The sequence below is a fragment of the Thermobia domestica genome, chromosome 6 (assembly GCF_964235325.1).
Source record: "Thermobia domestica chromosome 6, izTheDome1.hap1.1, whole genome shotgun sequence".
NCBI classification, from domain to species: Eukaryota; Metazoa; Arthropoda; class Insecta; order Zygentoma; family Lepismatidae; genus Thermobia; species Thermobia domestica.
Window position 1 is genome coordinate 51,796,403 of NC_137459.1, and position 14,608 is coordinate 51,811,010.

Below are 14,608 nucleotides of genomic sequence, written 5' to 3' on the forward strand. Positions count from 1 at the left end.
ACCTTGAAACAGTATATTTCAGCATTTCAAATAAACGTCCAATATTTAGAGACCATATAGGATTAAGTGAGGCGAAGACACGATTGAGTAAACCAAACATGAGGGGAATATTTCTGCTGCCTGCCGTAGTAACTTCTTCTCCTCGACGGCACCATGCTTGGAAATTGTATCGTTCTTCATAAAGGAAAAATGATTTATTCACTAGTTCGCTCATCAGCTGAGGGTCTGCTTGTCCCAAAAAGCTTCCTATCTGAAATGATTAAAAACAGTATTTTTTTTTCGAATTAAATACTTTCGATTTTAAAAGGTAAGAAAAGTCTCGGGTTGAATTTCGTCTTACACTACAGAGTATGAGAAGAAATGTAGAAAATAAACAATTGGACTGGCGGGAAATCAAACCTTGATGTTTCATACGCCGAATAAATGTTCTACCACTAATTTTTAGGTTTTTGGGTTTTGTTATGAACCTCTGTAGCCTCAAGTATCCCTTCAGAAACTGGACAGGAATATTTTTATTGCTTCAATCATGCCACGGAAACATTCATTTAGCCTATTGCTCATCTTACTTAAAAAAAAAAAAATCTCGTAATTCGTCTACATAACCACCACCATTAGATAACCTCCAGTAATTATTTTGTTTCTTTGTTTACTTGATTGGAGCTCACCGCCCATTTTAAGCACCGCTGCTGATAAATGAGAGCTAAAGTTTGACATGAAACCCCAACCACATCTACAGTACTTCAATTGGAGTGCGGTCAAGATTTATGCGCGACATTTCTAAATACAACCCACTACAGTGTGGATATTTTGCATCACGATCAAAATCCCGATTTCCGAAAGGACGAATTTTGTACGAACAACCCTCCTTACTCATATCTCAAAGTAGAGAAATTTACAAACATATTTCGTTGACAGTTTCGGGAAGTCAAGCCTGTGTCGACAGACAAAGAAAAAAAGCAAGCTTACTTTTTGTGTTTAAACTACTGTATATGGAAAAATAAAAGCTGAATTTCTATCGTCTAAATTACACTCGGAATGCCTGTCAGATCCACAGGTTACTATCAGTTGCTCTTATAACCATCCCAAGATTCTGCCTGACACAACACTCATTGCTTTTTTAGGCTGACGGAGTTGTGTAGTTCGTTACCATCTGAAGTACTGTAGAATTCTTCACTCGCAAAAAGACATTTTTTAGCTGAATATTATTTATTGCCTTGACTATACAATATCCTACCTTCACTTTCTTCCGTATCAAGTTTTATCAATACAATAAAATAATGCAATTATTATTACGTTTCAGTACCGTAACACTATCTTCTTCAAACCTTCTCTTGCCTGAGAGAGGCAATCTGAAGTCCTGTTAAAGTTTAAAAAAAAAAAAAAAAAAAAAAAAAAAGTTAATAAGAACTGGTTTTCGGTTACATGAAAGTATATACCTTGTGTTCATTTTATAAACAACGTAAGCCCCATTCAACAATTGTTTTAATCGACTTTTCAAACAGACAGGCATATCAACTTCAAGATAAATCCCCAGCTGACAACTATAGTTACTTTCAACTTCAACAACACCAGCGAAGGCATGTTATCTACGAAGGTTGTCACGAAAGTAAAGATACAAATGAAAAATAAGATATAGGAAAAAAGTACTGAACACAAAGATAGCTACATTTGATACACTGGTACAGAGGCTATTTCTCCACATAAGTTCAAAGATGGGACAAGTTTTGTATCCCATGATCATGAAACTCCAGCACCTGCGTCTGGAACCATGTTGTGACTTCCCTGACCTCATCATAGTCGTCAAAATATTTTCCACCAAGATGTTTCTTTAGATACAGGAACAGACGGTAATCGCTGGATGCGAGGTTGGGGTTCGGAGCTGTATGGCAGATGTTCAAAGACGTTATATTGAAAATGTGAAAGCAAGTTCTCGGTGACATTTGCTGGCGGGGTTCGGTATTGCCGCTGTCATTTCCAACGCGTGCTTCTTACACAGGACTCAGTTCAGCACTGACGACTCACTCTCAATACTCGTCGTATGGATAAAGATTACCGCTAGTGTTGTCAACTTTGGTACACCTTTTCCCCCTAACCTGCAAATATATTTGTATATTTACTTTCCTGTCAAGCTTCGTACCTACTGTAGTATTTGTATTCCCAACTTAGAAATCACACAACCAATTTATCTGTTAATCTATTAATATGAAAGAATTCACACACACACACAAAAAAATTATATTGTTAATTAATATATTACCAAACCTTTACACGCAAAACAAAGTTGGTAAATATACATTTACGAAAGTACGAACTAAATATTGAATCTATTTTTTTATATTCCGTATAATACGATGTAATTCATTTGTTGGAAACATAATATTATTACAATCCTTGTCATTGTATTACTTACAATCTAAAGCGTAATACATCAGTCACCATTTTCAATTAGTTTTAATATTCTTAGCTGTTATTAAAAAGAAAATCACAATGGCAACAAGCAGTGCATGACGTCACATCTTTAAAACCTAGCCACTATCTAAACTCAAGAAAACCACAATAGAAACTCTCCAAACTTAATTGCACACAGTATATACAGAGATTACAATTGACTTATTTTAGTAAACTCAAAAAGTACTCTTTTTCCTTGTTTTTCTAAACTACTGTAGATTTTTTACAGCTATCGGCATTGCCAACACATATATAATAACATGTTTTAATGCGAATATGATGTATGGAAATTGGTTACATATGATACAAAAAGAGCAAGAAGTTTTTACTTACTAGGTATAAACATTTTTCTTATCAAGCAAATTGAAGTAGAAAGTGTAAAAAAATGGCAAATGTTGTTTGTGTCTATTGCTATGAAAACAGTCTGTGCGAATACTTCAAGAACAAATAGAAATAACTTTATATGGCTCACATTGACAATGGGCAAGAGAAGAAGTAAATCACTATCACTGAACTTTCACTGGAATGCGTATTTTTTTTTTGGGGGGGGGGGGGGGGAAGAGGTTTTTAAATTCTTTCCAGAAAACTACTCTCGTCGCGCGAAGAACGGGCATTTCAGCTGCTATCAAGTATAACTAATGCCCATACATCCCAGCCATACTAAAACATTTCCTTATCTATGTCTTGCCAATGCTGACACATTCGACATTTAACATGATTTTTTGAACAATCTACAATAGTTCAGAAGAGAAGGGGTAAGTATAAGATTATTCTTCAAGCGGCTTATACAATGACTTATCTCATTTCTTTATATTACCATAACATTTCCTTGATTTGATGAAATTACAATGCCTCCATCATCCACCAGATAACAGGTCAGCTTCTCGTTGTCAGCACAACTGATTTTAGAGTTTGAACTATTTGTTGATTTAATAAATAACTTCTCTACTTGCTCCTTTTCTACTTCGGCACCAACAACTGAAAAAGAAATACAGTTTTAATATAACATATCATTTCTATGAGTTTAATTCAAATTTCTATAGATTACTATTCTGCAATTAGGTTAACCCCGGTCTTTGTCTGGTTGGTACGGCTTCAGCATCGAAGCTATATGAACACCTTAAGATAGAATGCAAACCATCATAATGCGTTAGATAATCTCTAACCGAGAATCTGACCCGGGTTCCCGTGCACCAAGAGCGCGCGCGCGCGCTAGTCACTAGACCAATGGGGAAAGCCGTAAACCACGGCCTCTGCAAAGGTTTTGTGGATCAAACATATTATGCAATGCAAAATATTAGCTTTGACATATTATGTACAGATCTGTATAATCCAGAAGATACAATGTTTTTTTTTTAGTACTAAAAGTGAAGCCGTCGAGAAGTTACTACGGAAGGCAACATAAATATTCTCTTAATATTTGGCTTACTCAATCGTGTCTTGTACGACCGTATATTGTGGTGATATCCCTGCTTTAGCTAGCCGTCTAGGAACAGCTTATGATTTGAATAACGCTTTAATATTCTGACTCAAGCGAAAGGAGGTTAAACAGTGTTAATCAACTAGGTTTACTGCCTACTCACTCGCTCAGCATTTCTTAAACATTTTAGTACACAAAATGACTCTTTATTCGGACAAAATTAAATACATTGAACGTGGTGATATGTGTGCGCATTAGCATGGCGCAAAATGAATTTCGTAGACCTGTGAAACAATTAAACAGTTAGTTGGGTTAAGCAGTGACAAACTTCAATCTAGAAATAAAATAGCAATGGGAGCCAATGTGTCTACTACGCATTAGCCAATTGAAAAGCTGTGTGGCCGTGTAGAACCCTACGTACACTGTAGCACCATGGAGTATTGTATTATTTATAATTCTTTCCGGTGCTGCTGCTGCTTCTGCTTCTTCTTCATTATTATTATTATTATTATTATTATTATTATTATTATTATTATTATTATTATTATTATTATTATTATAAAAGTAACTGTACCAATAAGCAATAAATATACTCACTTGCAGCTACTGTGGTCTTGTCTCCTTTCGTCACAGATATTCTAGATGAAATAGCAATGGACATCACTGTAGTACCATTCCTGCTTGTTTCTACTGTTGAAAAGAGGAATCCTTTTTTCTGTGAGGTTCTTTTGTAGATAATACTTTTATACGGATCCCTGTAGCTATGGTAGTGCTTGGCCTCACTACAAAGAAAAAGAAAAGAAAGTAAAAACTTTTCATTTGGAATAAAAGATTATGTAACAAAACACTATTCCTCAAGTTATAAAAACAATGTTACCACACGGTGAGATCAGTTACACCTTTACTATCACTCATATCACATTTGACGATTTGGTCCAATAGCCCAAACTTACTTTAAGAAAAATATATTTTATAAGCATTTGAAAAATGCATATCGTGGATGCTTTGTACATTACTATCTGTGAGAAGGTGCAAAAAGAAATAAAAAAGAGGCTTAGTATCATACATTTCCATTGTTTGCTTTGAAAGTTGCAAGGGTGTTTCGTAAATTTTGTTATCAACTGATCTACCGTGACCCAATTTTATTTTCTTTCTCGAAATTTCATCAGTGCTAGCTATAACTTAAAAAAAAAAAAAAGAAAAAAATCTTTGAATTTTACGTCCCACGAATATGCTGGCTAGGCTAAAGATGATGGAGATGATGAGAAATGAACGAAATGATGGAATGAAAAAGTGGGAGAAAACGGGAGAACTCCCGAGAAAACCAAGGACGTGGTGTTTGTGCACCACGAAGTCCACTTGGCGCGAGCTGGGATCGAACCAGGGACCCCACGCACCAGAGGTGAACCCTCTACCACTGATAGTAATGGCTTAAGTCCAGAAATTATAGCAAAATGAAGTGATGAAAGTAACACGCATAATGAAGGCATAAGTACGACGAAAACGGTTTAAATAGGTACAATGAAATACATAAAAAATATATTAAAATAAAAACTCGAAAGTAATAAAATGCGTGATTGAATATATGATGTAATAGAATTCATGTTTTATGGTTAGAGTTACGGTCAATTTACGGTTACATCTCTCGTTTAAAAATCTCTAATCAATATTACTCGATAGATAAAAGAACCACAGTTAAAAGATGAAATTCTTGCCTGACACTAAACTGCAGTATACTACTCAAAAATCTCTCAATTTTAGGGTTTAAGGCAAGTTCTCCTTCTGGCATTTTGAAGCGTTTTGCGCATTTCTCACTATGCGTTAGTACACACTGTCGACACTACACACGACTATGGCTTTCGTTAAAAAAACAAAAACCCTGATCATTCGATTTACATTATATTCGTGAAGTTGTAAACAATTTTATCACCTGAGATGAAATCATTGACAGTTTTAGTTGTTTTTCAAGCTGATTTCTACTTTAAAAAAAAGAAAAGAAAAGAAAAAGAAAGAAAACCCTTAGATTACAATTGTGTTAATATGAAAAGAAAAGCTGTTAATATTTTTATATATATGGTTTTTCGGAAAGCAAACTTTAAAAAGTATGCTATTACCGTAAAATTAGCTAAAAACTTTGCAAAAAAGTGGAGAATCAACTGTTCTATGTATTTCATACAAAAAGGAGAAATTTTACCTAGTTTGGATATTTACATATTCATCTTTATTTAGTTAATTTCGTACATAATCGGTCAGAGGCCAGTACATACAAATTGTAATTAATGTTGAGCTTGGTTCTATCTAAATAAATAATTAAATTCCTTTCCCCTTTTCATATACATACACAAAAACAAGAACATGTTAAATCTTGTTACGCTGCCATTATGTCACTTTTCAAGCGTAACTAAAGAAGAGGATTAAATAACATTGACAATAAATAAACAAATAAGTGTCTTCCTTGCAGGAAACTGAAACTATGCAAAATGTGGCATTCATTGCAGTTTGTCATATATTCCAGACATTAGTAATAATATAATATCAACAGTGCAACTATAATAAATTCAACTGTACAAAGCCATGAAGGATTTAGGCTAACCAGCCAGCGAATTGAAATTGGAGTGTATAATTCACATATAGCTAGTTGTTGTTGGTTTTTGACAAATCTGAAATGAGCCTAATATTGCACTACGGCACTATACATGGCAAAGATTATTCTAGTGTCATTACACATTAATTCAACTTAGCATTGTAGAAAAAACCTCTGACATACATTTTCTGGTTACTTTACAAGTCTATACCAGATCAGAAAACACCACATTGCAGTGTTCTATGTTTCTTTATTTAATTTACCTATTCATTTAAACTCCTTTACCTGACCACTGGATTTTTTTGGGGGGAGGGGAATTATGATCACCAGCTTTTTAAATACTTATTGCATTCTTCTCTTCCTAAATGAGATGGGATTTGGCCTCATGTTATTTCAAACCATTACTTTCTATAACCATGACACACAACTCAACAGCATTTGTAATAAAAGATTTTTTTTTTTTTTTTTTTTTTTAAATCTCGAAAAAGATCTACTTCCCACTTACCTAACAGGATAAACCAAGGTCAATCCGCCATCTGTTGAAACAAAGTTGTTGAACAGATAATCACCAGAACTTTCCTTCCACAGTTCCCAGAGCTTCTTGGTATTTTTCACATCCCATAATAGCTGTTGAACCAAATTTGTATTGCCTAAAATTTAAAATAAATAAATAAATAAATAAATAAATAAGAAGAAAAGAAAAACGAAATATAAATTTGTATGTTAATTATTAATATAGCAACAATTTATTATCTTTAGATCCCATTAAAATGTTTATGTCAAGGGAGGGGGGAGGGTGAAAGCGTGAAAGTGGTTCAATGATAAAGCACTTACCTATGATCCGAGGTAAAAAAAAAAAAAAAAAAAAAAAAAAAAAATAACCGTTGTCAATTTTTATTTGGCTTTCTGTGTGTACTTACACACACTGTATCTATAATGTTCTAAAATCAAGTGAAATGTTTAGCTTGACATCCCGTAGACTTTTGGAAATTTCATGACGGCCTTAGGGTGAGGTCCAGAAAATTGACCTATTACCCTTCTCCGCCCATTACATGGTAGTGAAACAGATATTTTTTCTGAAATCCGATGTTGCCAACAAATTCGAACTCCATGACAGCTCTCAGCTAAAATAGGAGGGGGTGAGTAAAAGCTGATCTCCGTTACTTGAGTAAGGAATGGAATGTTTTAAATGTTTTGGCGAAGAAAAAAGTAGCCTGGAAGCTGCGATTCCTTCGTGTTGCTTTGTTATTTGACACTTCAACAGAATATCTTTCTTCTTCCGTTAAGAAGGAGCGAACCATATGTGCAGGCCAGTTGGTTAATGTTTGTTCATCTCCCTGTTCTCTATATAGAAAGAATGACATAAACAAAGAAGGCAAGAAATACATTTTGGCATTTTTTTAAAAGATAAACATGAATGCATCTATTGAAAAAAAAACACGAGGAAGATTTTAATCTATATAAAAGTATCTTCAATTCTTCAATTCTAGTCGAATAACAATATCTGAAATACATGATGAAGAAGTAACTTTCTCATTTACATAATACATAAGGCAACAAGATATCAAAAATTTACGAATAGTGTATTTCAATTATATTTTACATTTTATTAAATTACATTATTTTTAATTATTTTATTACATAATTACACTATATTTTACATCGATTATTTTTATAGAATTCTTCACTAGAGCATAGGCCGTCTAAATTAATTTTCTTTTACTGAGTTTTCCTCATGACACCGGAAGAACATAGACATAATATTAAATTTTCTTCTTTCTCTTCGTTATTTGATAGTGTTATGTATAGGCCACGGGGTATAGATCGAGTTACCCAGGATGACTATGGTTAGTTATTAGCGGAACAACTATTCTCATCTATTATATTATTATTATTGCTGAGAGGTATTTACGTATTTAATAGAGATCTAGGTATAGTTTGAATTAATTTTAACATTATAATGAGAAATGGGGAAAAAATTTGGAAAGTATGCTGACAAATAATAAGTAAAAGGTAGTATCTCACAATTCGTTTGAGAGGAAAACGAAAATCGTGGACAATTCTGTCAAGATTTCTCGCATAATTCTGTAAACTTTCCAATTGTAATGTGAAATTTAGCACCAGGAAATGTTTTACTATTATAGTTAATTTAATATGCTTTGTTTTGGATTGATTCCCGACCAAACACAGAATTTTCAGTTTTTAATTTACATCTTTAGATAATTGAATTAAGAAAGAGGGAACCTTGGCCTAGAACAACAATCAAGAAAGCAATGTGATAACCACACATGACACAACTTGCCTTCGTTGTAACATTAAATTATTATTTTTATTACCGCTAATCATAAAATTATTTATTAACTGGCTGAAGAACCGGCGTTCACGGGAAGAGTAGATTTATGGAGAATATTTGAAATGTGAATCATATTTGAACCCTTTTTTCGCATTTAGAACAGGTATTTAAATGGAAATTAAATTATAAAAGGTTAGACGACCCAAGTACTATTTTCAAAAAATGATTTTAAACTGTTTAACAGCTTTTGACATATTCTATATTTGAACCCTTTCCCCCTAGGATACGCCTTTAATGAAAGTGACATGAAAGAAATCCGACTCTTATAAAAAAAGTTCATGTATGTACACTTCTTATAAAAAGTGTAGGTAAAGTCACTTCTTATAAAAAAAAAAAAAAAAAAAGTTCATGTAGGTAATTTTCCTCGAATGAAATTTCCTCAAAACATGTCGCTCGTATTTCATGTTTAAGCAATAACTGCAGCATAATATGATATACTTTAAGAAATTGGAGTGAGAAAATTTAGTGGAGTGGCCTGTATCTTTTATTACTTATTGAGAAAAATTAGTTATAGAATTTTTCCTCTTAAAGTGGAATTTCACAAAATGCTGGAGCAAATGTTCACTTACTTTTAATACTGAGTTTATATACTGTTTCGTCTCCCTAACATGTCGCGAAATATCCTATTCTTGACATACATTTTAAACCCTATTCCTCCACTTTAGCATATACATTTTGATGACATAACAAGTGACTATCGTTTTACTGTAATTAAAACTTTCAAACTATGCGAATTCAAGAAGGAGATTAAAACATATTCTTGGGACACTAAATCGATTGCAAAAAGCCGTTTCTTGTTTTACTCATTTAAAAGCAAATATTTTACTCATTATTTAATTAATATTCTTAATTTTATCGAAACAAAGTTGAAATAAGCAAAATAAATAAATAATAACAGAATTCATTCTCCTTAATAGTTGAAAGTGGTGTATATTTTGTATTTTAATACATACTTTTTAAGAATAAATTATGACATTTGCATTAAATAGTGAATATTACACATGATTTCTTGCTATAGATAGATCAGACAATAAAAATATGGTGTACTCTGAAATATTAATGGTCGTGTACTTTTTTTTTTTTTTTTTTTTTTTACTAGCATTAACAGAAAATAGAGCATGTACCTTTCGTTGGCGAGGGGCAGAAAAGAGCAAAGTGGAATCCCAAATCCACGGCAAGGGGGAAAAAGAAAGAGAGGAAAGTGACCTCTTAAACCACGTGTGTAAGTCATAAATCAGAGTATAACAGAGACCAAAACTATGGCAACGTTGGTGGATACACATTTACTTACAATGTCACTAGTAAGAGGATACGAGTGTTCGGACATTGCCGAAACCACCCACGGAGAGGTTTCTTGTTCTTTCTACGACTTTACTTATGCTCTATAGACTATAGAAGACTGAACCAATGTAAATGAAAACGAAAATGAAATCTTTGAGTTTTACGTCCCACGGTTATGCCGGTTAGGCTAAAGGAAACAGTGATAATGAATGAAATGGTGGAATGAAGAAAGTGGAAGGAAACGGGAGAACCCCGAGGAAACCCACGCACGCGGTGTTTGTCCACCACAAAGTTCATTTGGCGGGGGCTGGGATCGAACCCGAGACCCAAAGCACCAGAGGTGAACGCTCTACCACTGAGCCACCGCGGCCCGCCCAATGTAAATTAATTACTGAAATGAAGTAGTAGGTCGGCGTTTCCCAACCTTTTTCAACTTGCGGCACACTACGGGTGTGACTTGAATTCTCGCGGCACACTTATGGATATTATTTGTAAACATAAAACACAGTGGCATTTTTCTGTGATTATTGACCTCCTTCTCACAGACAAGAGAGCTCGAACACTGTTTTTTCCCCGTAGTAAATCATTATGGTTATTTTTCATTCTAATTTAAAAATAGAAAACAATTGCAAAGAAATATTGGACTCAAGTTTTTAAAAATACGCTTTCTATTTAAAAACTGTATCCAACCTTTTACTAAGAAGGAAGATCACTAAATAACGAACGAATGAACAAACAAATCTCATTTACTTTTAAAACACAAATGTAGGTAATTTGTCGAAAGGATTGAATTATATTTTAAATTTTCAAGTTTCGAAATGGTGTGCAACAATAAAGAAGTAATAATGGTTATAACAATGACAACAAATACTTTTTTCAACATTAGAAATGTACAGAACAGTAACACGGTATGAAACTTAAAATTGTAGATTTATAGTAGAGGTCCATAGTAACGTGAAATGCAAATATATATATATATATATATATATATATATATATATATATATATATTCCCTACCTTTTACAATTTGATTCCTCTAAAATTAATAATTTTGTTTCGATTCCTCGCGGCACACCAGCGGCCCATTCACGGCACACCGGTTGGGAAACGCTGTAGTAGGTGGTATGAAAAAGGACTACTTCTAAAAAACCCAATGATATAGTTCACTTCATTAAAAAACTGGCCTGACCTGAGACTGAATCAAGAACTCTTCGCATCAGATGTGAGCACTATCACTGATTCTCCCAATATACAACCAACATTAAGATCACGACAGCTGGAACAGTGTTAGAATTTTTTGGGTGTAGAGCATGTGCATCCTTTGACTTCTTTCCTGAAAGTTCCTAATAGACAATGCAATTCTCTACAAGACACAATGGACTCTTACGAAAAGAATATCAAATCAATCTTACATGTTTCGTAAGCGTTTCGTATGGCTTCTGAGAGATACTCCAGATTATTTTCCCCATTTTCTTCGCCGCAATACCTCCACGGAGCAAGAAGGACTCCACGTGGATCAGAAATCTCCAAGCCCTGGTCGGGATTCTGGTTAGATACTTGTAAAATCACTTGGCCCACTGGGACAGCCAAAGCCAACCTAGAAGACCAATACATGTTAAGTATGAACGATTACTCAAATAGTCACAACACATATTTTCGATAGTTTTGTCCATGAAACGTTATCAAAAGACAGGCTAAATCAAAGGCTTAACTTCTCTATACCTTCATCCTACCTATAAATACATTCCTAAACATCCTACCTAAAAATGTAAGCGGAAAGATGTTAAAGTATACGTGAGTAGTATTATTCTTTAACGTACATTAAGCATTAAAAACCCATACACAATCCTTATATATTATTTTGTAAATAGCGTTAACGTTAAAGCTTACGAATCAATTAGAATACAGGATGATACGTTAATGGACCCACAAAATAAAGGAAGTGAAAGTAGACACTAAATTAATTTTTAAAAAATGTCTAATGAACATGGGACGAAAGCAGCATAGTTTTACCATGAGAAGCGTTCAAACAGCGGTGAAGGCGCAGATATAATCCCGAACATCTCACGAATGCAGAAATATATCGCTATTTGGTCAAAAAAATTACAGAGAAAGTAGTAGCCGATAAATGCAATGACGTACAGATGCAAGTGGACCGGTCGCCGAGACATAGATATATCTACATCCTTCTTTCAATGACATTTTTCAGCTTAACGTCCTACGATTGTGCCCTTTAGGTTAAGGAAGACGGATAATTAAGGCAAGTGAATGATAATGGAAGAACTGATGTAATGAGAATGTGGGAGGAAACGGGAATACCCCGGGAAAACCCACGGACACGATGTTGTCCAACACAAACTTACTTGACCACAAATTGAACCAAGGATACCATGCACCGGAAGTGAGCGCACTAGCACGGATATTTCTACAGATGAGGAATGCATGTATGGGTTCCCCTTCTCACCCTATTGCGCGGCGATCGCTCTGCTCCCATCTGAACGTTATTAGATTTATCGGGTGCGACTTTCAGTGTGCTCTTTTGACCTGGCAGCGATATCTTTTCGCGTACGTGAAATTATTCGGCATTATATCAGCGCCTTTTAAGGTAAAATGGTGCTGCTTTCGACCTATGTTCATTTGGCATTTATTTTGCTTAACTGAATGTCTACTATCACTTCCTTCACTCTGTCGGTGGATTAACGTACCACCCTGTACACTTTGCTTAAATAGAAAGATTTTAATTCTGCGTATTACTGAAAACTGAAGTACGAAGAGCAGTCACACAGTTCCCGGAATGTTGTTGTAGTTCTGGCATTTGTGATGTAATCACAATGATCCCTAGGTTGACAAATTCTGAATTTAACAAGTGTGAACACGTCTTAACGGGATGATCTACCTTTTCTCGGCACAAAAATTTTTATATTGGACCTTATGGGGAGAACATGGCTACCGAATTTCCTCAGTTTCTAAGGAACTAGGTATCTCTAATGGGAAAGAAAAATTTTGCAGCATTCTACAGAAGTTTATTAACGGGTTGAAATACTTAAATTGTATATTTGTCTGCTAGTTTAGCAGAAATAAATTATTAAAAAATAAATAAATTAGTTTCTTTTTATACAAATTATAATATGTCTAACTTTGGAACCAATTATGGTAGAAAGACCAACTTTTTTTTGTTTTATTCCTTGAGAAGAAACGACTCTAATAGTTTTAATCACAACCATATCTGATACGCCAATTAAAAAATAGTATTTTAATATAAGTATTAAAGTCCACCTGTCAAGAAGTTTGACGAGGGTAAGGTATCCGCGCCCACCCTTTTCTTTTGTTTTCTTCCCGAGAGATATGAAGGGACCGTTTTCACAGCAGGTGTCAATGCGAATGTAAACATCCTGTCCTCACGTTCAATAGCCCAAGTTCGGCCACTTTCTCTCTCTTTTTTTCTCTCTCTCTCTTTCGAGGAGGTGTTTCTACCCTGTAAGAAAATTATAGGTATGTAGAGAAAATGGTGATCAATTATTTCTGATAGCCAGATGATAGACAAGCATTCTAAAATGCCTTCGAATTCCAAAAATGTATCGACCGTAACTTTACCATCTGTTTATTTTCAGAAGGCAAAAGTTTTATTATTATTATTATTATTATTATTATTATTATTATTATTATTATTATTATTATTATTATTATTATTATTATTATCTCAAGAACAGCAACAGGATAATATTCCAAAAAGATGTCTCAAAAGTATCAAAGTTCTGAACAATTTTTACAGCTGTAGTGGAGAAATAAAGTTATTTAGGACATTTATTATTTGTTTATTTCTAACGACAACTAAAAAGTTTATGTACATTGTGCAAAATTATTTTAACTTGCAAAAGAATCTTTTGTAATGAAATTTAACGAGTTAGTTCTTGTGTGATCTGATGGGACTTCAATTGAGACTCCCCCACCTCGCTCCCCTATATCACTTCGTTTGACATTTCAAAGAAAATATTTTTCATTACTGTTTGTTTTTGTCATCTCAGGAAATATTCTGTTTGATATTTGTCATCTCAGGAATAGTTCTGCCTCAGAAAATATGTTGTATGTAAAGAAAGGATGAATATTTTCGAGAGTACATTAGTAAATCAAAGAGTTAAAAAAAGAAAAAAAACTTTTGGCACAGGGCAACAAGAGACAGCTTTCCTTGAAAAATTGAAACGGCTGTCGTTTGTACTTTTTTCTGGATCATGCTGGCGTTCACATTGAAGTAAGGCAATTTTGAACCAAATTTGGTTTCATTTCTGACTTTCGTGTGTGTGTGTGTGTGTGTGTGTGTGTGTGTGTGTGTGTGTGTGTGTGTGTGTGTGTGTGTGTGTGTGTGTGTGTGTGTGTGTGTGTGTGTGTGTGTGTGTGTGTGTGTGTGTGTGTGTGTGTGTGTGTGTGTGTGTGTGTGTGTGTGTGTGTGTGTGTGTGTGTGTGTGTGTGTGTGTGTGTGTGTGTGTGTGTGTGTGTGTGTGTGTGTGTGTGTGTGTGTGTGTG

At 34.3% G+C, this 14,608-nt stretch overlaps 1 protein-coding gene across 4 annotated transcripts in view; it reads right to left on the reverse strand.

Moving 5' to 3' along the window:
* Positions 1-14,608, reverse strand: part of LOC145687984 (voltage-dependent calcium channel subunit alpha-2/delta-2-like) — a 152,711-nt gene that overhangs the window by 14,943 nt on the left and 123,160 nt on the right. For all 4 annotated transcript variants that reach the window (XM_081761628.1, XM_081761627.1, XM_081761630.1 and 1 more), the window contains 5 exons: positions 11,500-11,684; positions 6,958-7,102; positions 4,466-4,650; positions 3,266-3,426; positions 3-250 (listed from right to left, as the gene is read on the reverse strand). In XM_081761628.1, coding sequence (XP_081617754.1) covers positions 3-250; positions 3,266-3,426; positions 4,466-4,650; positions 6,958-7,102; positions 11,500-11,684 — 924 coding nt within the window. The remainder of the gene's footprint in view (positions 1-2; positions 251-3,265; positions 3,427-4,465; positions 4,651-6,957; positions 7,103-11,499; positions 11,685-14,608) is intronic.